This window comes from Somniosus microcephalus, chromosome 6 (genome assembly GCF_052327205.1).
Source record: "Somniosus microcephalus isolate GS21.2 chromosome 6, FLI_Smic_1.0, whole genome shotgun sequence".
Classification (NCBI taxonomy): domain Eukaryota; kingdom Metazoa; phylum Chordata; class Chondrichthyes; order Squaliformes; family Somniosidae; genus Somniosus; species Somniosus microcephalus.
The window spans coordinates 112,516,168-112,541,268 of record NC_140992.1 but is presented as its reverse complement, the minus strand read 5'-3'; the positions used below and the strand labels follow the sequence as shown (position 1 = coordinate 112,541,268).

Here is a 25,101-nt window from a genome sequence, read left to right as displayed (position 1 = left end):
GAAGGGGGGGGCAGGAGAAGGGGGGGGCAGGGAGAAGGGGGGGGCAGGGAGAAGGGAGGGGGGCAGGGAGAAGGGGGGGGCAGGGAGAAGGGGGGGGCAGGGAGAAGGGGGGGGCAGGGAGAAGGGGGGGCAGGGAGAAGGGGGGGCAGGGAGAAGGGGGGGCAGGGAGAGGGGGGGCAGGGAGAAGGGGGGGGGCAGGGAGAAGGGGGGGGCAGGGAGAAGGGGGGGGCAGGGAGAAGGGGGGGGCAGGGAGAAGGGGGGGCAGGAGAAGGGGGGGCAGGGAGAAGGGGGGGCAGGGAGAAGGGGGGGGCAGGGAGAAGGGGGGGGCAGGGAGAAGGGGGGGGCAGGGAGAAGGGTGGGGGCAGGGAGAAGGGGGGGGCAGGGAGAAGGGGGGGGCAGGGAGAAGGGGGGGGCAGGGAGAAGGGGGGGGCAGGGAGAAGGGGGGGGCAGGGAGAAGGGGGGGGGGCAGGGAGAAGGGGGGGGCAGGGAGAAGGGGGGGGCAGGGAGAAGGGGGGGGCAGGGAGAAGGGGGGGGCAGGGAGAAGGGGGGGGCAGGGAGAAGGGGGGGGCAGGGAGAAGGGGGGGGCAGGGAGAAGGGGGGGGCAGGGAGAAGGGGGGGGCAGGGAGAAGGGGGGGGCAGGGAGAAGGGGGGGGGCAGGGAGAAGGGGGGGGCAGGGAGAAGGGGGGGGGCAGGGAGAAGGGGGGGGCAGGGAGAAGGGGGGGGCAGGGAGAAGGGGGGGGCAGGGAGAAGGGGGGGGCAGGGAGAAGGGGGGGGCAGGGAGAAGGGGGGGGCAGGGAGAAGGGGGGGGCAGGGAGAAGGGGGGGGGCAGGGAGAAGGGGGGGCAGGAGAAGGGGGGGGCAGGGAGAAGGGGGGGGCAGGGAGAAGGGGGGGGCAGGGAGAAGGGGGGCAGGGAAGGGGGGGGCAGGAGAAGGGGGGGGCAGGGAGAAGGGGGGGGGCAGGGAGAAGGGGGGGGGCAGGGAGAAGGGGGGGGCAGGGAGAAGGGGGGGGCAGGGGAGAAGGGGGGGGCAGGGAGAAGGGGGGGGGCAGGGAGAAGGGGGGGGGCAGGGAGAAGGGGGGGGGCAGGGAGAAGGGGGGGGCAGGGAGAAGGGGGGGGCAGGGAGAAGGGGGGGGCAGGGAGAAGGGGGGGGCAGGGAGAAGGGGGGGGCAGGGAGAAGGGGGGGGCAGGGAGAAGGGGGGGGCAGGGAGAAGGGGGGGGCAGGGAGAAGGAGGGGGGGGCAGGGAGAAGGGGGGGCAGGGAGAAGGGGGGGGCAGGGAGAAGGGGGGGGCAGGGAGAAGGGGGGGGCAGGGAGAAGGGGGGGGCAGGGAGAAGGGGGGGGCAGGGAGAAGGGGGGGGGCAGGGAGAAGGGGGGGGCAGGGAGAAGGGGGGGGCAGGAGAAGGGGGGCAGGGAGAAGGGGGGGGCAGGGAGAAGGGGGGGGCAGGGAGAAGGGGGGGGCAGGGAGAAGGGGGGGGCAGGGAGAAGGGGGGGGCAGGGAGAAGGGGGGGGCAGGGAGAAGGGGGGGGCAGGGAGAAGGGGGGGGCAGGGAGAAGGGGGGGGCAGGGAGAAGGGGGGGCAGGGAGAAGGGGGGGGCAGGGAGAAGGGGGGGGCAGGGAGAAGGGGGGGCAGGGAGAAGGGGGGGGCAGGGAGAAGGGGGGGGCAGGGAGAAGGGGGGGGCAGGGAGAAGGGGGGGGCAGGGAGAAGGGGGGGGCAGGAGAAGGGGGGGGCAGGGAGCAGGGAGAAGGGGGGGGCAGGGAGAAGGGGGGGCAGGGAGAAGGGGGGGGCAGGGAGAAGGGGGGGGCAGGGAGAAGGGGGGGGCAGGGAGAAGGGGGGGGCAGGGAGAAGGGGGGGGCAGGGAGAAGGGGGGGGCAGGAGAAGGGGGGGGCAGGGAGAAGGGGGCAGGAGAGGGGGGGCAGGGAGAAGGGGGGGGCAGGGAGAAGGGGGGGGCAGGGAGAAGGGGGGGGCAGGGAGAAGGGGGGGGCAGGGAGAAGGGGGGGCAGGGAGAAGGGGGGGGCAGGGAGAAGGGGGGGGCAGGGAGAAGGGGGGGGCAGGGAGAAGGGGGGGGCAGGGAGAAGGGGGGGGCAGGGAGAAGGGGGGGGCAGGGAGAAGGGGGGGGCAGGGAGAAGGGGGGGGCAGGGAGAAGGGGGGGGCAGGGAGAAGGGGGGGGCAGGGAGAAGGGGGGGGCAGGGAGAAGGGGGGGGCAGGGAGAAGGGGGGGGCAGGGAGAAGGGGGGCGGGCAGGGAGAAGGGGGGGGCAGGGAGAAGGGGGGGGGCAGGGAGAAGGGGGGGGCAGGGAGAAGGGGGGCAGGAGAAGGGGGGGCAGGGAGAAGGGGGGGCAGGGAGAAGGGGGGGGCAGGGAGAAGGGGGGGGCAGGGAGAAGGGGGGGGCAGGGAGAAGGGGGGGGCAGGGAGAAGGGGGGGGCAGGGAGAAGGGGGGGGCAGGGAGAAGGGGGGGGCAGGAGAAGGGGGGGGCAGGGAGAAGGGGGGGGCAGGGAGAAGGGGGGGGCAGGGAGAAGGGGGGGGCAGGGAGAAGGGGGGGGCAGGGAGAAGGGGGGGGCAGGGAGAAGGGGGGGGCAGGGAGAAGGGGGGGGCAGGGAGAAGGGGGGGGCAGGGAGAAGGGGGGGGCAGGGAGAAGGGGGGGGCAGGGAGAAGGGGGGGGCAGGGAGAAGGGGGGGGCAGGGAGAAGGGGGGGGCAGGGAGAAGGGGGGGCAGGGAGAAGGGGGGGGCAGGGAGAAGGGGGGGCAGGGAGAAGGGGGGGAGGGAGAAGGGGGGAGGGAGAAGGGGGGGAGGGAGAAGGGGGGGAGGGAGAAGGGGGGGAGGGAGAAGGGGGGAGGGAGAAGGGGGGGAGGGAGAAGGGGGGAGGAGAAGGGGGGAGGGAGAAGGGGGGGAGGGAGAAGGGGGGGAGGGAGAAGGGGGGGAGGGAGAAGGGGGGAGGGAGAAGGGGGGGAGGGAGAAGGGGGGGGAGGGAGAAGGGGGGGGAGGGAGAAGGGGGGGGAGGGAGAAGGGGGGAGGGAGAAGGGGGAAGGGGGGAGGGCGGGAAGGGGGGGAGGGCGGGGAAGGGGGGGAGGGCGGGGAAGGGGGGAGGGCGGGAAGGGGGGAGGGCGGGGAAGGGGGGAGGGCGGGGAAGGGGGGAGGCGGGGAAGGGGGGAGGCGGGGAAGGGGGGAGGGCGGGGAAGGGGGGAGGGCGGGGAAGGCGGGGGAAGGGGGGAGGGCGGGGAAGGGGGGAGGGCGGGGAAGGGGGGCGGGGGGAAGAGGAAGGGGGGGCGCGGAAGGGGGGGGGGCCAGGCCGAGAGCCCCGCTCTCCGAGCCCCCCCCTCCCCCCCCCGGCCGAGCCCGATTGCGGCTCTGAGAGACGGCCGGCGGCCGAGCCCCGCCCCCCCCTCTGGCCGAGCCCGATTGCGGCTCTGAGAGACGGCCGGCGGCCGAGCCACGCCCCCCCCCCCGGCCGAGGCCGATTGCGGCTCTGAGAGACGGCCGGCGGCCGAGCCCCGCCGCCGAGCCCGATTGCGGCTCTGAGAGACGGCCGGTGGCCGAGCCCCCCGCCCCCCCCCCCCCCCGCCGAGCGCGGAACAGAGACGCCGCGTCTCACCTGCTCCTGCTGCGCTGCGCACCCTGACCCTCGTGGCTGACGCCGTTGCCCTGGGGTAACGTCACACGGCGGGGGTGGGGGGGGGGGGGCGGGTGAGGTGCTTAGCAGAAGCGCAATCACCTAGCTCGGGCCTGGCTGGGCAAGAAAGGCGCAGGCTTTGAGGCCCGAGGAAAAAAACGGGGAAATGTAGGAAAAAGAATGTTCAGGTTAGGTTTACAAATGAGTGATTTTTTCAAAAACAATTTAATAAATTCAATTTTATTTTGGTGGAAATGTATATTTGAAAAGAAAGACGCAGAAAGCAGGAAAAAGAATGGAAGCAAGATGGCGGCCACTCACCTCGGTTCAGAACGATAAGGCCCGCCCACACACGCACCGATTGGTCGACCATCAGGTCACCAAAGCGTAGGATTGGTCAATCGTCCCGTCACTCGACCGTAGGAGGGCCCGGCCGCACGCGGCAGCAAGCCGCCGTACGATTGGTCGACCTCGAGGTCACTCTGTCGCTAATGAGCGGATAATGAGATGCTAATGAGCAGAATGTTGAAGGTTTTTGGGATACCGCGGGAGCGATTTTAGCCCGGCCGAAACGTAAATACGCTTAAAACCATCTCGGAAGCGTAAGCTTTGGAGGGAACGCGCGCGTAGGTACGCCCTGTAACTTTCGAGCGCATAGCCCGCCAGACGCACACGCGATGACAGGCAGAATGACAGGCAGAATGACAGCAGAAGTACCGATTTATATATATAGATAGATAAAAACTCTTACTATCTGTTTTTATATTTTTTGCTAATTTACTTTCATAATCTATCTTCCCTTTCTTAATCAATCTTTGTTATTTTTTTTTTACTGTCTTTTAAAGTTTTCCCAATCCTCTATCCTCCCACTAGATTTGGCTACCTTATATGCCCTTGTTTTTAGTCGAATACTATCCTTAATTTCTTTACTTAGCCACGGATGGCTGTCTTTTCTTTTACACCCTTTTCTTCTCAGTGGAACATATTTTTTTTGGAAGTTGTGAAATAACTCCTTAAATGTACACCACTGATCATGTATCGTCTTACCCTTTAATCTATTTTCCCAATCCACTCTACTCAATTCCGCTCTCATACCTTCATAGTCTCCTTTATTCAAGCTTAGCACGCTTGTTTGAGATCCAACCTTCTCACCCTCTAATTGAATATGGAATTCAACCATGTTATGGTCACTCATTCCAAGGGGATCCTTTACTAGGACATTTTTAATTAATCCTGTCTCGTTACACAGGACCAGATCCAAGGTTGCTTGCCCCCTGGTCGGTTCAGTTACATACTGCTCAAGAAACCCATCCCTAATACACTCAATGAACTCATCCTCAAGGCAGCCCTGCCCAATTTGATTTGTCCAATTAATGATAGTTAAAATCCCCCATAATTATAGATGCTCCTTTATTACAAGCCTCAACTATTTCCTGATTGATACTCCGTCCAACAGAGTTGCAACTGTTCGGAGGCCTATAGACTACGCCCACTAGTGTTTTTTTCCCCTTATTATTCCTTACCTCCACCCAAACTGTTTCATTATCCTGATCTTATGACCCAATATCATTTCTCTGTATTAGTGATTCCTTCCTTTATTAACATAGCCACCCCACCTCCCCTTCCTTCCTGCCTGTCCTTCCTGATCGTTAAATAACCTGGTATGTTTAATTCCCAGGCATTGTCACCCTGCAGCCATGTTTCTGTAATGGCCACAAGATCATACCCATATGTAGTTATTTGTGCCATTAACTCGTCTATTTTGTTACAAATGCTACGTGCATTCAGATAGAGAACTTTCAAATATGTTTTGTGACACTTAGTTCCTGCTTTTGCCCTTTTTATTACTTTACCTTTTACTCCATACCTTCTGCCCCTTCCTGACACGCTCTGGTTTTTAATTTCCCCACTGCTACCTAAGTCTATGACCTTCTCTGTTGTCATTTTTATTATTTGCTCTCTGGGAACCTCCCCCCCACTAGTTAGTTTAAAGCCCTCTCTACAGCCCTAAAAGTCATGGATAAATTATTAGTCTGATAGTGGGATGAGAGGTACCATGCAGTATATTTCTTAAGACATTGGGGACCAGTCAGATGGACTGCAATGGCCTTTTTATTCATGTGCTTTCTGATACAAACTGAACAAGCGCGGACTTGGAAAAAAATCAGCCCTTGTTTCTTTTAAAGCGACAGAATACACAGAATTTACAACACAGAAACAGGCCATTCGGCCCATGTGATCTATGCCGGTGTATATGCTCCACGTGAGCCTTTCACCTTGCTTCCTCTAATCCTATCAGCATATCCTTCTATTGCTTTCTCCCTCATGTTTTTATCTACCCGACCCTTTGTTTGAATACTCACAAACACGTGGAGTGCTGTGGTGGGCAGTCGCATTTCATTACACGACCCCGTACGAACATCGGGGGCATCGGTCACAATCCCGTGCAATGTGGGCGAACGTTTTCTAATGGCAGCAAACACAGAATATCTCATTTACTCAGCACCTGCAGAATCTGTAAAATAATCAGGTACCAACACAAACTTAGAGCAAAGTGTGTATTTATACAGGGGCTCTGGGATGGGAAGGGAAGGGGTTAGAGAAGCAAGATGCATTAACTGATCTAGATGAGATACAAGTGCCACTGATGGCTCAATGGACAAATGCAGTTCTCTACGAAACCAAGCTCAGACCAGAAGGCCCAGCTCCATTGCCGATCCATGTGGTGTTAGCTGATATCACCCGGGACACCAACTGGTCTCAGAGTCTTGGGTGGGGAGGGGATGAAAGCCAGCTGATCACTATTCAATGACCCCTGCAGGAGATTGAGCTTGTGCAGGTGAGGACAAGGTCCCTCCCTTACACTGAAGTCATCTGTTGTCACACACAAAGATTGGCCACTTGCGCCGAGTTATTGGAGAGTAAATGGTGACCAAAGCACTGCACCCAGTACGAAAGGAGGAGAGAAAAATGACAGACAGTGCAGGATGAAAATGGCCAGTTTGGGGCAGGCTGTTAGGCCACATCCCAAACGTGAGCACTGTGGTAGATTCACAGGATTGAAAGCTGATTTTAAAAAACCCACGAGAAAGTCTGAGGAAGGAGGGGCCATTTTACAGAAAATACCACTGAATATGTATTAGCTGCAGAATGTATATGCACAAACTTAATTTCTTTAAAGCCTCTCCAATTCTCAGTGTTGTGTGTTTGAGGTACGTGTAGCTTAACCTTGGGTTCACTGCTGTAGACAGGTGAATAGCAGGAGCATAGGCTCATGGGCAAAGTGCTCACTGATCAGCATCATCAGTAGGAAGTTTCATGGAAGAGGCGGGTTGGGCACAGAATAGGATGGACAGAGATGTATAATCATGAATGAGAATGAAAGATAAGTTACTGTCCAATTAACCATGGGTCTTAGGTCAAGTCAGATCTTAAAATACTCTAAACATTCAATAAGAATTGTGGGGAGGAAGCTCCTAACCTACCCAAAGATATTACCGATAGAATCCAAGAGACCAGACGTCTGCGAAGTCTTTCTACACAGAACAGAGAAGAAATGACCGTCAGTGTGAGACAGTGCAGTTCAATCAATGTCCACTCACCTTCAGTCCATAAACTAAGAGCCAGGACTGAGGTCACGAACCTCTTCATGCACCCCCTCCCCAAACACACAGACACAGATAAATGCTCGCTCAACACACACAGACTTGAACCCCTCTCCTATATCCACACACAACTCCACACCCTCTTGCCTCCTCTCCTCACCCACCCTCCCCGCCCATCGTCTTCCCCAAAGGTATTGACTCTTGCTGAGGTAAGTTTCCAACAGGTCCCTAGAACCTCAGTCAAGTGGCAGTTCTTCATGTGTGGGACTTACTGCGAGTGTCTGCAGACCATTACCCATGGGGGGCATCACAGCCAAGCCTGATCCTATCCTCACCAATTTCCACCCCAGGAGTCACGATAGCAATAAGGAGCAGGAACTACGTGTGATTGTTACCCTCTGGTGGAACATGTCCTTTCACACCCTGGGACTGGGTGATACAGTGGGTCAGGCACTGTCCTTTCACCTCAGACAAACCTAGTCCAGACTAATGTGATGAAAATCTATTCTGTTGGCTGTATATGCCCTACATGAAATGTGCTTGAGCCGTCTCAATCCAGGTCCTTAGGGGCATGGGGTCTTAATTTGGCATTAAGTCGACAACCTCACTTAGAGAGGTCATAGACTGGGGTGGCAAATGGAAACATAGCACCAGTTAAGTGCAATCAAGGGTTAAATCTAAGGTTGGGGTTGAGGAAATGTTCTGCATCATTGCTTTGCCCTCTACCCAACCCATGATATACCTAAGCAGAGAATATTTTATTCCAACACTGGAGGCCTGAAATACAAAGTATTTCATTCCTGACCTGATGAACACAAAATCTATAAGGAAACAAAATTGAGAAAAGTTGATTAACGCAGGGTTCGAATAGTTGCACAATGTGCTATGCCACGGAGGTTTTTTTAATTTTTATTTGTTCATGGGATGTGGGTGTCGCTGGCAAGGGCAGAATTTAGTGCCCATCCCTGATTGCCCTCGAGAAGGTGGCAGCGAGCTGCCTTCTAACTGAGTGGCTTGCTAGGCCATTTCAGAGAGCGGTTAAGAATCAACCACATTGCTGTGGATCTGGAATCACATATAGGCCAGACCGGGTAAGGACGGCAGATTTCCTTCCCTAAATTCCCCAACTGCCGTAGAGGGATTTGAACTCATGTCTCCAGATCATTAGTCCAGGCCTCTGGATTACTAGTCCAGTAACAATACCACTATGCTACCGGGGAGTAGACAGGTTCACACGGTGAGTTCCTGATAGTGCGCTTTACCTCATACCCTGATGATGTGACAGGGGAGAGGGGGTAAATTTGTTGCTGATCCCAATCATAAACCACCTTCCATCATCTTACATCTGTAACTGCACCACGTGCACAAGGGACACTTTACAAGTCCGCAGTGCTGTCGGGGAGCATCACCTGCCAACAGCGCTTTATCAAAAATTCAGGCGCGCATGGCCCACTATTTTTTGACCTTAGTAAACCACCTTTCACATACAAGGGGAGATTGAGCTTGCCATCTGGTTATTAATCTGTGGGAGGCGTTGTAATGGATCCTAATCCTATCCTCAGCCGATAAACAGGTACATATTTCCAGCAGGAGCCCTTGATAGTGATATAGATACTGGCAGGGATAGAGATATAGATGCTGGCAGGGATAGAGATATAGATGCTGGCAGGGATAGAGATATAGATGCTGGCAGGGATAGAGATATAGATGCTGGAGGTTCCTCCCCCACCCCTCCCCAAATCCAGGGGAATGAGGACAATCGCAGCATCCCAAGTGCCACCGTAATTAAGATCAGCTACATCAGCACAGACCAGGACTTGAACCAGACGCCTTCCTGATCTGAATGAATCAGTCCATTTACCCACAGACATTATGGCAGCTCATGAAACCGTACAAACGTTATCCCACACAGCTCGTTAGGCCAATTTGCTCCCCTCAGTAAATATATTGTGCGTCAAGTAAAACCATGGTTGCTGCCGAACAATTTCAGTCTGAATTCCAAGTATCAGGAACATCGGTTCTGAGCAAAGGTTAAGAAAGTCTGGTTAAGTTGGGGTTTTTTGGGAAAAGAGGAAACTCTGATTGCATTTCTCAAGATTATGAAGGGAGTTAACAAAACTGATCGAGGCAAATGATTCCCCGTGATGAAAGGCTCGAATCCCAGGGTAAAACGACAAAGAGCAAGAAGGGAAGTCAGGAAGAGTTTCTGCCCCCAAAGGGGAATTGTTGTAAGTTACCAGAGAAGGGCGTTAAAACGAACACTAAGTGGGGCAATTAGATGCGTTTGTGGGGAGAGAATGGATTGAAGGTTATGGTGAGATGATGATTAGGCAGGGTTGATCTATGGAAATGGACGGAGTTTGTTAGACTTTTTCCATTCCTAAAAATTCTTCTGTTCCCACATAATCGCAAGGACAGTTTGGAAGTACCCTGATGTCATCAAAAACATTTCAGCAAATTTTGGTAGAACCGGACTGAAATTAGGATTTCACTAAAGTGTAACGTTAGGGAAGTACATTTTTGCACTTTGCTCCCCCCCACCCCCTTGAGTTATGATAAACAGCCAGCAGCATAACTGTATGTCTTCCCAAACTGTTGAGAGCGCCGTTTCAGCTGTAAAATACAGTGAAGTACTGCTGGGTACAGCTCTGTCACTGATGGAAGAAAGTGGTCATATGTTGTTATATTATACAAGAAGCACATCATCATGTAACATAAAGGCAAAATGATTTAAGAGTGTGGTGTTTCGGTCAATTTTCTCTCTTGAAGGCATCCTTGTTGGCCTTACTCAAGTGGCCAATCCACATGCGTGAGTCTAGACCGTGAGTGGAGCATTGCCACCAACACAACTGCACCCTCATCTGTGTCCTCACACAAATACACTTTGCAGCAGGGTTCACTGGATAGTCAACAGGAGCAGGAACCCTGACTAATATTTCCTGTCCCGAACTCTGGAATGTAGAATGCCAGCCATTGTCCGGTCTGAAATCAGCTGACTCAACAATAAAGAGTTTGAACCTGGGACCCTTCCCATCTCGGTCTGGGTCAGTGCTACACTGGTCAGCATGTTCAACCCCGGAGCAATCAGTAAAGCTAATAAATAATCAAATGTAATTACAAAACACATTGAACTCAATTATCTGTTACAAAGCACTGCAAAGTGGTCACTTACCCAGTCTTTCAAACGCACCTTGACAACGTTCCCTATAAGCTGCGCGGCCACGCGGCTCTCTGCCAGTCCTGCACAGCCCGGGACCGGCTTTTGCAATGTTAAAGTTCGCACATGCACAAAACTGTGAATTTGCCACGCAGTCCCTTAAAGGGACCGTGCACCCAAAAGAAAATTACGGGGAACAGTGCACCCCGACCAACCTCACTTCCTTTAAAAGCTCTTGCACTGCCCCCCACAACTCTGAGACCAGGCGCTCACCTCGGGGTCCTGTGCGTTGCTCGCACTGGCGACGTTTCTCCGGCTGCGTCGGGCCCTTCTTCGCCTAGCACCTCTATATCATCATCACTGTGAATCAGAGAACAGGGGAAAAGCAAACGTCAGTTATCCACTCCACCGCACTACAGGCAAGGAGAGCCAGCCCCTCACAGAGCGATAGCACTCACTCCACCCCACTGCAGTAAACACCCGATAGGGGGAAATATTCTGGTAGAAGTAACTTACATCCACCCTCAGCAATCCTGTTGGTGACTTTGGCTCTGTATCCAGGAGTAAGAGTAAGATGTCAATCCCTAACAGAGGTGCTTGCCCAGTCTGTGATGGGCACCAGCAGAGATCATCAGGGACTCTGTAACTGAAGCGTCGCATCTCCTCAGAATTAACACGGATGAATTCTAATAAAGTGGAGACAGGACTTGGGCTGGGATGCTTTGCACCGAAAACCCTTCCTACAGTTTTTTCTCGAAGGATGGGAGTCTTGACATTTGCAGGTACAACATTGAGAAGACAAAGAATTCCCCTCCGAGGGACACCTTCCATGGAGGGGCAGGGGGAAACATGTCTCAGCTACAACCAGAGGAAATGTCCTTCATTTTTTCCTACAAATTAGTTTCCTCGTTTGTTAAGTGGTTTCGAAAATGATGAAAGTCGCTCTAAAAATAACAGCCGCAATCTCTCAAGTCACTTGCCTCAAGGTTTCCGTGCCTCTAAGAGACTCCATTACACCTAAAAACCATTGGTCTGAGCGAGAATCGAGACAGGAGACCGAGTGCTCATGCACTTGAAGAACTTACTGCACCAAAAACAACTCACGGATCAATATTCAACGGTTCTTTGGCAGCCTCAGCGAGATCCTTTTTCAGCTTTGCCTGGCGTCTCCTAAGGAGGAAAAGAAAAGGCCCGGGTTAAAGAAAAACATGAAGCAAACAGGTGACAAACTTTATCTGAGCCATGCATACAGTGGTCAACTTCAAAGTATAAGTCAGATTGAACAAAACGATGAGAGAGAGGTCAGTAGCCTGGTGCAGTGGGGCAAGTCCAACGTCCAGCCCCAGTTTGAAGCAGTTAAACGGAAAGGATTCATCCCCCAATTTGATCTGGTTGCTCCCATAAAACGGTTAAACTAAGTTCTTCGTCAGAACTAAAGGGAACCAAAGCATGGCCTCACCTGGCCAGCATAAACTGCAGGATCCTCCTGTGCCGATTGGTCATCTTTACATTACAGTTCCATTCCACACCATCTGACCCTTTGTTTATCGAAGGTTTCTTTTTTAAATTAAAAGTATTCACATTAATTTGGGGCATGTATGAAATGAACCGTACAACTGGGCACCTCCATAACTAAACCAGTTCAAGTATTCCCTCGTGGAGCCAGGTACACAAACTGTTCAAGTAAGTCCCCCCTTCCAACAGAGCCCAGATACAGCACAGAACCAGTTCAAGAGATCGCCCGCAGAGCCCAGCACAGAACCAGTTCAAGAGGTCGCCCGCAGAGCCCAGCACAGAACCAGTTCAAGAGATCGCCCAGAGCCCAGCACAGAACCAGTTCAAGAGATCGCCCGCAGAGCCCAGCACAGAACCAGTTCAAGCAATCGCCCAGAGCCCAGCACAGAACCAGTTCAAGAGATCGCCCACAGAGCCCAGCACAGAACCAGTGACATGAATCTTGTCATTCATGTGAAAATGACATGTAATAATACTGGGCGGCCTGCTGGTGGCGCTGTCCAGGGAGAGTATAAATACTCGGGCATGGGCCCAGCTTGCTCAGGACATTCTTTAACAGGAACTAGTGAAGGACACAACTAGATCTCCATGTTGAAGAACAGTTGATTAAAGCCTTGTTTAATACTCAGACCAAGTGCCTAGTAGTTTTCTTACATCAACCAGTTCAAGTGATCGCCCAGAGCCCAGCACAGAACCAGTTCAAGCGATCGCCCAGAGCCCAGCACAGAACCAGTTCAAGAGATCGCCCACAGAGCCCAGCACAGAACCAGTTCAAGAGATCGCCTGCAGAGCCCAGCACAGAACCAGTTCTCAGTATCAACAGCAGGGATGCCAACTTTCCTTCTGCATTGCAAATTAGTGTGTTCAGAATTGATTAATTCATTAGATCATTTAAATTCCTGAAACCCAGAATGCAGCTTTCTTTGATTCTGATACGTACTTTCCATTTACGAGCAGTCTTTATTCCTCACACACACTGGTCTCTCTTGTGCTGAACACAGCACAATTACGAAAATAATGAAGGACACTATTGCAGTGCATTGGTGTCCCTGGTGCACAGAAATCAACAGCCAACATCCAAAGCCTCACCAGTGAGAACTCAGATTAATGTGGTACTCACACACACAGTAAAGCACCAACATACCACAGCTCAGTTTAACACGGAGAATGCCTACGCAGTTTGTACTTGGAGATTCACTGCCATGGAGATGTGGCAATGCCCAAAGTTGCACAGAATGGCCAGGTACCTGCCATTTCTATGCATATTACTCAGTCCCAAACAGCATGGAGGCCAGATGCAGACCAATGCCAGCAAAGGCCCCAGTTAGCTTTATATCAGTGGGGCTAATGTTACACCATTCCAAATTATTATAATCAAAAGCTATAAAACACTGGTTTGGCCTCAACTAGAATATTGGCCCAGAAATTCAGCTCTCCACGGGTGAGTATGCACGGGGTACTCACCCGTAGGCCCAACAGAAGTGCCGGTTTCGTGCATGCACTACGCATGCATGGGAAACCGGAACTTCCGTTCCCTTAAAGGGTTCAGAGGTCGAGCGCGTGTGCCAGAGAGGCAACGCGTGCCGGAGAGGCAACGCGTGCACATGGAACTTACGTTTTTTTTCCAGGTTTCTCCGGGAGGGTAAGTCTCCAGGAGTTACACAAGTAAAAAGCAGGCACAAGGCCTGTTTTTAACAAGGTAAGTGGTGAACTAATTAAAATTAAAACATTTTTTTCCACAGGTTTATTATTTTTAAATACTTTAAAGAAAGCTAAGTTTATTTTTAGCCCCGTTAGAAAATGTAATTAATTTTTTCAAAAAATAACTTTTAAACAATAATTTAAATTTATGTAATTTATAGTTCTTTTAAAAATGCAATTTTTAATTTTTTTTTTGTTGAAGTTTTAGTGATTCCGTTCCCTTATAGTTTTGACAGCTCTTCCTGTCAATTTTATGAATGGGCATTCCCTGCTACCATTGGCTCTCCATGGCCCACGTGATCCCAGGGGACGCATCGAACAAACTGCGCCCCTGGGATACGCAAGCACTGCGCGCCGGTAGTTGGAGCAGGCCCAGGATCGGAATCCCACGCGGACCCACAGCTCAACGGCCGGCACGCTAGGTAAGTGCAGGTCGGAGGCTTGCACCTGCGGGAAGCCTCCGACAGAAATTCTGGGCCAGTGTGTCCAATTCTGGGCACCACAATTTAGAAAGAACGTGAGGGCCTTAGAGAGGGTGCAGAAAAAATTTACGAGAATGATTCTAGGGATGAGAGACTTCAGTTACGTTGATAGACTAGAGAAGCTGAGGTTGTACTCCTTAGAGCAGAGAAGGTTGAGGGGAGATTTGATAGAGGTGTTCAAAACCATGAGGGGCCTAGACAGAGTAGATAGAAACTGTTCCCATTGGCGGAAGGGTCGAGAACCAGAGGACACAGATTTAAAGGTGATTGGCAAAAGAACCAAAGGCAACATGAGGAAAAACTTTTTTACGCAGCGAGTGGTTATGATCTGGAATGCACTGCCTGAGAGGGTGGTGGAGGCAGATTCAATCGTGGCTTTCAAAAGGGAATTGGATAAGTACCTGAAGGAAAATAAATTTGCAGGGCTACACAGAAAGGGCGGGGGAATGGGACTAGCTGAAGTGCTCTTGCAGAGAGCCGGCCCGGGCTCGACGGGCCAAATGGCCTCCTTCTGTGCTGTAAACATTCTATGATTCTAACGAGCATACGGTGCCAGCAGGCACGCCACACCCGTTCAGCCATGGAAGATGTTGGAGTGGCTCCCAGACTTCGCCCTCAGTATCACCGAAAGAGGGCACAGCACATACCATTGTATGGTAGTGCAGTGGCTTATGGTACTGGACTAGGTCATGTTGTAAAAGTGAATTCAATAAATCTGGTAATTTGTGGGCTGGCACCAGAAAAAAAAATACAATGAAAGCTGCCAGAACAGATTCACTAAAGTCCTTCAGGAAAGGGAACCTGTCACCTGACCGAGTCTGGCATATAGGCGACTAATCCACACGCCACAGTTGACGCTTAATGTGCTCTGAATTGGCCTGTATAAGCATTCGTTCAAGGAAGGCAGGCCGCCAGTGGAATTAAGGATGGGCAATAAACAGAATCTGCCAGTGCTGCTCATATTGGAGAGCAAATCAATGAAACAGATAGGCCAGCCTGTGCCACACACCCCCCTCGGTGCCGACTGCTAGCAGTGGGATGACATTTAACCTGTACAAAGGGCCATAAGCTTTAACAGTCTAAAACATACCAGGTATCCTTCTCATTTTCTGCGTTCAACCGGTTAGCCTCCTGCGCTTTCTCGGCCATCCACCGCGTGATTAGTTCCCGGTTTTCATCGGAGGTTTTCCGCAGCTTCTCCTCGAGAGCGGTGAAGGTGATCTGGAGGGCGTCGTATTCGTCCTTCAGCGTCTGGTTGGCTTGTTCCAGTTCCTGGAGCTTGTTCTGCAGCTCCTGGCACTCGTTACTCAGCTGCTGTATCTGCTTCTCGTACTCTGTCATCCTTAAATGAAAACACGCATAGGCTGGGCAGAACTATAGCTTACATCACGACAGTGCAACTAGCTTTAATGGAGAAGACCAACTAGGGAGGGAAGGAAGCTTTCAATCCTAAAGAGCCACCCCATCATAACATTATTACAGCAGTCACCGCACCCACCACCCCCAGTCAACATCAAAGGCTCAGTGATCAACATCTTGCTCTCCTCTGCATGGCGGCTGGGATGAGTCAGAGCGGAGAGGTCCCAAGACTGGCTGATCCTTCAACGCTTCACTGGTTAATTCAGTGAGCAGCTAAATCACACAGAGCAGGAGGCCCGGTGATCAATTCCCCGTCGCTGCTGAGTTAGCTGATCTCAGGCGTGACAGCAGCTGCAGTGTTAATGAGTGGACCTACTGGCCAAGGCTGGGGAGGGCAATCAAATTGATCAGTCTTCCTGCTCCTGATCACTACTCAGCGAGCCCTGCTGTAAAGTTAATGTGTGGATGCCGTTACATGACAGTATCAGGCTTGGATGTCTTGCTTGCGATGCTCAAATGGCACTCGGCATGTACAATCCAATACAGGATAAAAAAAAAAAAAATCTCAGAATCCGATAAAGGGGAGGGAAAAATCTCTAAGTCCTTGCTGGTTGCTACTTACTTTACTTCATTTGCATGGATCTCTTTGTCCTTTTGCTGCAGTTGGCTATTGAGTTCAATCACATTCTGGGCAAGCTGCAGGAGGAACAAAAACACAAGGTGAAAAAAACTCAGCACAGCCGAGTACAGTGCAAGCCTCCCATACCATACACACCGAGCAGTTTAACCAACGCCCCCCCACCCCCGGTGACAGCTACTTAAAACTTTTACAAGCGCCTTTGAAATGTCCTTATATACATCATCTCCCTCTGTTTCGGACCAATCGGCTGAATATTTCCAATGTCAAATATTTTGGGTCACTGGGTGCAGACTTGGATGAAGAGAACTTCCATAGGAAGTGAGCACCACAGAGAACAAAATAATTCCAGATAGTCAGACACTGGCTGATTTACTTGTGGTCCTGCTGTAAGGCAGCTTACTGTTGCATGTTAATGTGTTTTTAGTTTATCTCACTGTTTAGAATGCTCTTCGTTACATCCGTGCCAATATATAGGGGGCACCAAATATCACAGCCGTCACTGCCGGCGTGGCCAGAGCACAAGCAGACGATCAGAGGACGAAGAAATTTAAATAAATATACGTATAGCGGGCTCACTTTCAAATTGTTTGCACACAGAAGACTTCAATGTTTTTCTTCACATACCCAAATACTTAACCGGCAAAACAGGCCACAGAGTGAGACACCCAGCCCCAGTGACCAGAGGGCCAGGCTTGATTCCTGGCTTGTGCCGAACAGTGGTAGAGTTGCCAGAACAGGCCCAGAGCGTCCATGGGTTTGAGGGGGGGGGGGGGGGGGGAGGGAGGGAGGGAGGGAGGGAGGGAGGGGAGGAAACAGCCTAGGCTCCCGCTCCTGCGACTCCTGTTGGCAAGGGTGCTTCTGTTAACTCGGAGCAAAGACAGGATGTGAGCTCCACTGTAATGTCCCCCCATGGTTGAATGGCCCCCGGTGTCCCTCAATGTCTCGGCTCACATGGTTGAAGCGCTGACAGGACTCTTGGCACCTGTGGAAACGCAACCCCACTAGGGTTCAACACCCAAGAAGGCAACAGAGAATAGGAAACAAAAATAAGAGAGCCACGATCACAAGGCCTGTATCATGTACACGAATTATGCAAATACACCATGAGACTTCCCCTCCAGACAGTGCAGTGAGGGTTAGCTTGAATCCTGATACCTCCAGGATGGCCACCTGCACGAGGTACTAAAGGGTGCCTGTTGGTGGAATTCTACCACAGCAAGAGTCAGCCCCTTCAGAAGATGAAGATAAACAATAACAGTAATTTTCTCCCCAATTTGGAACCCTCCCTTCTGAAATCCCATGGGGCAATGATGGAGTTAAGCCCACTGATTGGGGAGGTTCTGCACAGGAGCTGGGAGCAACCATACCACTTTTACCGTGCTTTCCCTCATTGGTCAAATGGCCACAGTACAAGACGACCATTTCACCACAAGAGAAACGCCAAGGGAGCTCTGACTGTAGGAGGGGAGGCGGCCAGCGGACCGAGGGCGGGAAAAGCAGGCCCTGGAAGGTCGGACACCGCGGGAGGCTCGGAGGTCAGACCGGGTGGAAGGAGAGCCAGGGCGAAGCAGGCCCCGGGACGTCGGTACCACGGCGGCTGAAGATTGTCGGGCAGGAGTGCGGGAAAGGCGGAGCTAGGCGAGAGCGGACCCTATTGTGATGGCGCCGATGAAGATGGCTGCCGTCCTTGCGGGCTCCGTGCGTACCAGGCAGCTAAGTGTCCTTTGCTGCTTGGTGCGCTCGGCTCGTTAAGGAAAAAGCATTTCACTGACTGGATTTCACTTGTTGTATTTGGTTATGTGACAAATAAAATTGAAATTGAAAATTGAAATTGACTGCCAGACAGCAATGAACCCTGTCATTTTCTGTTTGAAAGTTATTCATTTCTCAAGAATTACATACACACTCTAACCTCTGGCATAAAATATCCTTTAAATCTTGAATAATCACGGACCAACGCAAATTTACAGCAAAGGAAGGACAGTCAATGGCTCCCAGGCAGGAGCTAACAACAGGGTAGGACAGGCGAGCAGTGTAACCCACGACAGGAGCTAACAGCAGGGTAAGACAGGCGAGCAGTGTAACCCACGACAGGAGCTAACAGCAGGGTAAGACAGGCGAGCAGTGTAACCCACGACAGGAGCTAACAGCAGGGTAAGACAGGCGAGCAGTGTAACCCACGACAGGAGCTAACAGCAGGGTAAGACAGGCGAGCAGTGTAACCCACGACAGGAGCTAACAGCAGGGTAAGACAGGCGAGCAGTGTAACCCACGACAGGAGCTAACAGCAGGGTAAGACAGGCGAGCAGTGTAACCCACTCGGTTAGGACAGGCAAGCAGCTTTTTGTTCCATGCATACATACGCACCTCACCACGCTTCTTGTGGAGTTCCGTGAGCTCTTCCTGGTGATGGATCCGCATCTGGGCAACTTCATGCGTTGTCTCGTTCCGCGCCCCATTAGAGGCTGGCCTGGAGTACCGGGGAAAGCAACGAGAGAACACAAACTTCAATTTGGGATGAAAAAAATAAAATGGAAGCACGATTCTAGCCGTGGCAGTCTTTTCTCCTCTCCCCTTAAATATCCCGGTTTCTTCTTGTGGCACAGGTTCCATGGGTGCTGCTTGCCCATTTCCCTATGGTACCTCACCCAAGTGGCTTTTATTCACTTATGAGCCAAGACAGTTAGTGCCAACAGTCTTTGACCCGGGGGGGGGGAATATCTCAACCTAACTTGATCTGTCCCCACCCTACATCCACAGAGGTTCATTTCCCAGCAAGGGTCATCGAATAGCAGTGAGTAGGAAACCTCTCCATTTTCTCCCCCCCACCAACCCAGGTACATGGCAGCCAAGTGTAGCTGCCCCTATTGGCCGAGATCATAGGTCAAATCCAACATCCTTCTATTCTCGGAGGCTCGGCTACTCCCTGGATAATGCTTGCCTGGCCAACAGGAGAGGCAGCACACTTTAAAAATTAATCAGAATTACACTTAAGTGATTTACAGCGTTGGCTGATTTCTAGGGGGCCTAATCCCGAATGGAAGAGTTACTGCTAGAGACACCCAATGTTGGTTGGCCATTCTCTGTCAGAGCACTTTGACCTTCTTTCGGCCAATTTATCCCCATTTAGAAACCAAGGTGTAGAGTGAGGCCCATGGTGCAGAACTATTCGAAACAGAAGGAGGAAGATGGTAGGCTAGAGAGAAGAGCAACAGGTAAGTTACACAATTGTTAAGCTCAATTTCTGTTTAGTCTCAACAACTTCCAATTATATAGCACCTTCACAGGAGCGAAATCAGGCACAAAGTGACACTGAGCCAAAGGAGGATATTAAGACAGGTGACCAAAAAGTTTGGTCAAAGAAGTAGGTTTTAAGGAGGGTCTTAAAGGAGGAGAGCGAGGCGGAGACACGGAGCTGTTTAGGGAGGGAATTCCAGACCTTAGGGCCTAGACGGCTGAAAGCACAGCCACCATTGGTGGAGCAAAGGAATTGGAGGGGTGCACAAGAGGCCAAAGTTGGAAGAATGCTGAATTCTTGCTGGGCTGGAGGTTACAGAAGTAAGGAAAGACGAGGTCATGGAGGGATTTGAACACAAGGATGAGAATTTTAAAATCAAGGTGTTGGTGGACCGGGAACCAATATAGGTCAGCAGGGGTGCTGAGTGAGAGAGACTTGGTGCGGGTTAGGATCCGGGCAGCAAAGTTTTGGATGAGCTCGAGTTTATGGAAAGTGGAAGATGGAAGGCTGGCCAGGAGAGCACTGGAATTGTCAAGTCTGATGGTAATAAATGACTTGGATGAAGGGACCGAGCGCAATGTACCCAAATTTGCTGATGATACAAAGATATGTGGGAAAGCAAGTTGTGAAGAGGACACAAAGAATCTGGCAAAGGGATATAGATAAAGTGAGTGGGCAAAAATCTGGCAGATGGAGTATAATGTGGGAAAATGTGAGGTTATCCACTTTGGTATGAAAAATAAAAAAGCTAATTATTTAAATGGAGGGAGACTACAAAATGCTGCAGTACAGAGGGATCTGGGGGTCCTTGTACATGAAACAGTTAGCATGCAGGTACAGCAAGTAATTAGGAAGACAAATGGAATGTTGGCCTTTATTGCAAGGGGGATGGAGTATAAAAGTAGGGAAGTCTTACTATAACTGTACAGGGCATTGGTGAGACCACACCTGGAGTGCTGCATACAGTTTTGGTCTCCTTATTTAAGGAGGGATATACTTGCAGTGGAGGCAGTTCAGAGAAGGTTCACTAGGTTAATTCCTGAGATGAAGGGGTTGTCTTATGAGGAAAGGTTGGGCCTATACTCACTGAAGTTTAGAGGAATGAGGGGTGATCTTATTGAAACATATAACATTCTGAGGGAGCTTGACAGGGTAGATGCAGAGAGGATGTTTCCCCTCGTGGGGAAATCTAGAACTAGGGGGCATAGTTTCAGAATAAGGGGTCGCCCATTTAAAACGGAGATGAGGAGGAATTTCTTCTCTCAGAGGGTCGTGAATCTTTGGAATTCTCGACCCCAGAGAGCTGTGGAGGCTGGGTCATTGAATATATTTAAGATGGAGATAGACAGATATTTGAACGATAAGGGACTCAAGGGTTATGGGGAGCGGGCAGGGAAGTTGAGGTCAAGACCAGATCAGCCATGATCTTATTGAATGGTAGAGCAGGCGCGAGGGGCTAAATGACCTACTCCTGCTTCTTCTGTTCTTATAATAAAAGCATGGAGGAGGGTCACAGTAACAGATCTGCTGATGCAGGGGTGGAGAAGGGCGATGTTGCAGAGGTGGGAGTAGGCAGTCTGGTGATGGAGAGTTACCTCAACAGGAACGGGAAACAAACCGCAGGATCTACAGAGTTGAGAACACAGTGCCTTAATCACAATCAGCAGCAGTTGAGAAAACATCTACAGTATTTCAACAGCACAGGGGGAGGCTATGTGACCCATTGTGGCTAGGTCAGTGCCAACTCTTTAACTGGAGTTATCTACTCTAACTCCATTTCCCAGCAGTTTCCCTGCTGGGGTTTGCCACCCCTTCACCAGCAGTTTCCTGCTGGGACTCGTTCCCTCTCTGCAGCAGTTTCCCCACTGAGGTCTGCACCCCTTCTGCAACAGCTGCTCTCGACTTCTCAACAGGTGACTACCCTCAACACTTTCCAACAACTGCAGCTGCAGAAAACCCCATCAACTGAGCCAATTACCATCCACACAATAGTCAACACTCGCCAGGAACTGAAGTCCACCTCACTATGGTACGAACTAAACGTGGAATAGTGAGGTGCATTACTATACGCTGGTACTTTTATGGCATCCATAGGTTTTTGCTTGGGGGGAAGAGCAAGAATGGCACAGACAAGGGAGAATTTCCATGACATTTAATCAGCAGCCTGCCCATGTCACTTCTAATCACATCCTGGAGGCTGCTTCCAGTGTGACAACCTGGAAAGTGTCACCACTCTATAGGAAGGATGTCAATGCCTTAAAGAGGGTGCAGAGGAGATTTACCAGAATGATACAGGAAACTTTGTGCTATCCGGCACCCACGGGACCGAGCTGCTGCCATTGCCTCAAAACTGCCGTACTCTCCAGAGTTAATGTTGAGAGATACGGAGATTCTTATCTCCGTATTTGACAACAAACACTGTTGCTTAGCAACAGCTTCTAAACACTCGGGTGTGGCCTGCAAGCTCCGTAGCTGAAGCTGTTGCTATAGCTACAGACCTTGCACAGCTTGACTGTTCAAACAAAGCAAAAAAAACAAACAAAAATAATAAAAAACGGCTGCTGATTTTTGCCGGTGGCTCCAGATTACCGGATAGCTCACCTCCGGATAGCACAAAGTTTCCTGTACCAGGGATGAAGCACTTCAGCTATGTGGGGAGTCTAGAGAAGCTGGGACTGTTCTCCTTAGAGCAGAGAAGGTTAAGAGGAGATTTAATAGAGGTGTTCAAAATTATGAAGGGCTTTGATAGTGTAAATGAAGAGAAACTGTTTCCACTGGCAGGAGGATTGGTAACCAAAGGACACATAATTGGCAAAAGAACCAGAGATATGAGATGAGAATACTTTTTTACATAGCGAGTTGTTGTGATCTAGGATGCACTGCCTGAAAGGGTAGTGGAAGCAGAGTCAATAGTAACTTTCAAAAGGGAATTGGACATATACTTGAAAAGGAAAATTTAGCAGGGCTATGGGGAAAGAGCAGGGGAGTGGGACCAATTGGATCGCTCTTTCAAAGAGCCGGCACAGGCACGATGGGCCAAATGGCTTCCTTCTGTACTGAGTGTATGATTCTCTCAGGGAGGGATGGTGCACGTCAAAGGGAGGAGGAGGAGGAGGAGGATGACAAATGTTATTTACTGACGCAATCTGTCGAGGGTTCTAAGCAGTCAGTCAGAGGGACAGTAAATAGGAAAGTGAGCACACACACATGCTACATACCTAATGTCGTGTCTGTTGTGAAGTTCATACTTCTCCCCCTGAAACCTCTCGGCCAGGACAGTTTGTAGGTCCGACTTCTCCAGAAGCTTATTGTCTGCAAAGACAGAACATTAAATGGTGCACACATAAAAAGTGTAAAATACTGCAGATGCTGTAAATCTGAAATAAAAACAGAAAATGCTGGATACACTCCCACACCCATCCCCTCACAAGAAAAGGCTAATCATTGGATAGGCAATCCTTCTGTGTGTCCAACCGCTTCCTCCGCCGCAACATTTCTCATCTCCTTCTACCTCATCAATACTATGGTCAGTGCCCCTCTGAATTCCCCTACCTTTCACCTATTACGTAGAAATTACAATACAGATCGGGCCATTCAGCCCAACCAGTCCATATCAGTGTTTATCCCCCACACGAGCAGTCGATCGAATTCCATATCCCTATCCTGTCCCCATATCCTAAGCTGTAAATACTACATTCTACAGACTCTTCCTCATCACTATGTTTGCACTATATTGAATTAGATTCACCATACTGTTTCCTACTTTAACTCACTCTTTCCCTGGATCTTAAAACTATAGAACTCATCTCAGGCTTCCATCTTCCTGCAGTTCACAGGCCAGTTAAAACAAGAACTTCACATCACCGAACCACAATTTCCTAATTTACCGTATCTCTCTCCTCTTAACTTTAATAGTTTTGCACTGTAGGCCTCAAATCTCCACCGGTAACCTGGCGTCCTGTAGTGTGGACCATTGCCCTTCACCTGGTGTCCTGTACTGTGGGCCTGAATCCTTCACTTGGTGTATTGTACTGTTGACCATTGCCCTTCACCTGGTGTATTGTAGTATTGACCATTGCCCTTCACCTGGTGTAGTGTTGACCATTGCCCTTCACCTGGTGTATTGTACTGTTGACCATTGCCCTTCACCTGGTGTATTGTAGTATTGACCATTGCCCTTCACCTGGTGTATTGTAGTGTTGACCATTGCCCTTCACCTGGTATATTGTAGTGTTGACCATTGCCCTTCACCTGGTGTAGTGTTAACCATTGCCCTTCACCTGGTGTATTGTACTGTGGACCATTGCCCTTCACCTGGTGTATTGTACTGTGGACCGGAGCCCTTCACCTGGTCTCCTGTACTGTGGGCCTGAACCCTTCACCTGGTCTCCTGTACTGTGGGCCTGAACCCTTCACCTGGTCTCCTGTACTGTGGACCGGAGCCCTTCACCTGGTCTCCTGTACTGTGGACCGGAGCCCTTCACCTGGTCTCCTGTAGTGTGGACCGGAGCCCTTCACCTGGTGTGCAGAGCAGAAGCCCGGGAGAAAGGTTGGCTGTGACCACAGACTCCCAGGCAAGCTCAGGTGCATTCAGTCGGCATAGAGCCGGACAGCAGCCTCCCCCCGAGAGAGGAGGCCCCGCGGCGCAGGTGAGTAGTTCTAACCTCCCAGGCTCAGGCCGCCGTCAGCTTGGTACTGTGGGCCCAGGTCTAACCCGCCCCTCAGGCTGCGGTCCCATGCCCGCTTCAAACTCACACGCCTGGATCAGCTCCTCGAAGGCCTGGCGCTGCAGGCGGTCGCGGAGCTGCAGCTGCTCGCTGATGTGCCTCCTCCAGCCCGCCGCCGCCATCTTACCGCCGGCCCCGCCGCAGCTCAGCAGGGCGGCCCCGCGCCCGCTGTATTCTCACTCACACACACACACACCACCTAGGGTTAGCGTTGTGCCGCTGACTCACAAACAGCGGGATTTTTGTTTTCAACCACTGATTCGCAGGGCTGAAAGATGCGGCACATGCGCAGAATGAGGCAATGGCAGAGTCATGGGACTGGCGCCGCCATGTTTGATAAAGGCATCAGTGCCCAGGCTGAGCCCTTAGTGCTCCTCTTCCCCTTTCTACACAGAATTACAGACCCTGCACCACAGAAACAAGTCATTGGGCCGAATTGGTCAGTGCCGGTGTTTACACTCCACATCGGCCTCCTGCCACTTTACATGCCTCTTCTTACGTCCATATGCCCGATGCCTTCGACCTCCCTTAATTACATCAATGGCGCCTGCTTCAATCACTCCATGGGGTCACATTTTTCCACCACTCTGTAAAGAATTTGCTCTTAAATTCTTCATTTGATCTGTTAGTGGCTCTCTTATCTATGCCCCTCATTCTGCAACAGCCTCAGAATTGGCTGAGGGATAAATGTTGGCTAGGATATAGGGAGAACTCTCCTATTCCTTTTCAAATAGTGTCATTGGAACGTTTACATCCACCTGGCGAAGCAGGCGGGGCCCATCGCTTTAACGTCTCATCCAAAAAATAGCACGGCACTGAAGTGCCAGCTGGATAATGTGCTCAGTCTTTGGAGTGGGGGTTGAACTCGCAACCTTCTGACTGAGAAACAGCTGGATGAACATTGCTTCATTTTATTGATAAAATGCATTAGGCGACTTGGTTTCACACCACAGTGAAGATATTATCAGGTTACTGCATTCTAGTAATCAGGAAAGCACTCACAATAAAGATATAACTATTACCTACAAATAAAATAAGCTAGAATATACATTTTCAGTATAGAGTGTTCTCTCCTC

The 25,101-nt window shown here is 51.6% G+C and overlaps 1 protein-coding gene across 2 annotated transcripts in view; it reads right to left on the bottom strand.

The window, feature by feature from the left end:
• atg16l1 (ATG16 autophagy related 16-like 1 (S. cerevisiae)) overlaps window positions 1–24,309 on the bottom strand; it is a 59,453-nt gene extending 35,144 nt beyond the window's left edge. Inside the window, exons 1-9 of one of the 2 annotated variants that reach the window (XM_085990702.1) lie at window positions 24,054–24,309; window positions 22,517–22,610; window positions 18,428–18,530; window positions 16,043–16,116; window positions 15,152–15,403; window positions 11,468–11,533; window positions 10,637–10,723; window positions 7,087–7,137; window positions 5,965–6,067 (exon numbers count right to left, since the gene is read on the bottom strand). In XM_085990702.1, the coding sequence (XP_085846828.1) occupies window positions 5,965–6,067; window positions 7,087–7,137; window positions 10,637–10,723; window positions 11,468–11,533; window positions 15,152–15,403; window positions 16,043–16,116; window positions 18,428–18,530; window positions 22,517–22,610; window positions 24,054–24,147 (924 nt within the window). In that variant the 5' untranslated portion in view covers window positions 24,148–24,309. The remainder of the gene's footprint in view (window positions 1–5,964; window positions 6,068–7,086; window positions 7,138–10,636; window positions 10,724–11,467; window positions 11,534–15,151; window positions 15,404–16,042; window positions 16,117–18,427; window positions 18,531–22,516; window positions 22,611–24,053) is intronic. The other variant, XM_085990703.1, reaches the window with a different exon arrangement.
• Between the last annotated feature and the right edge of the window lie 792 nt (window positions 24,310–25,101).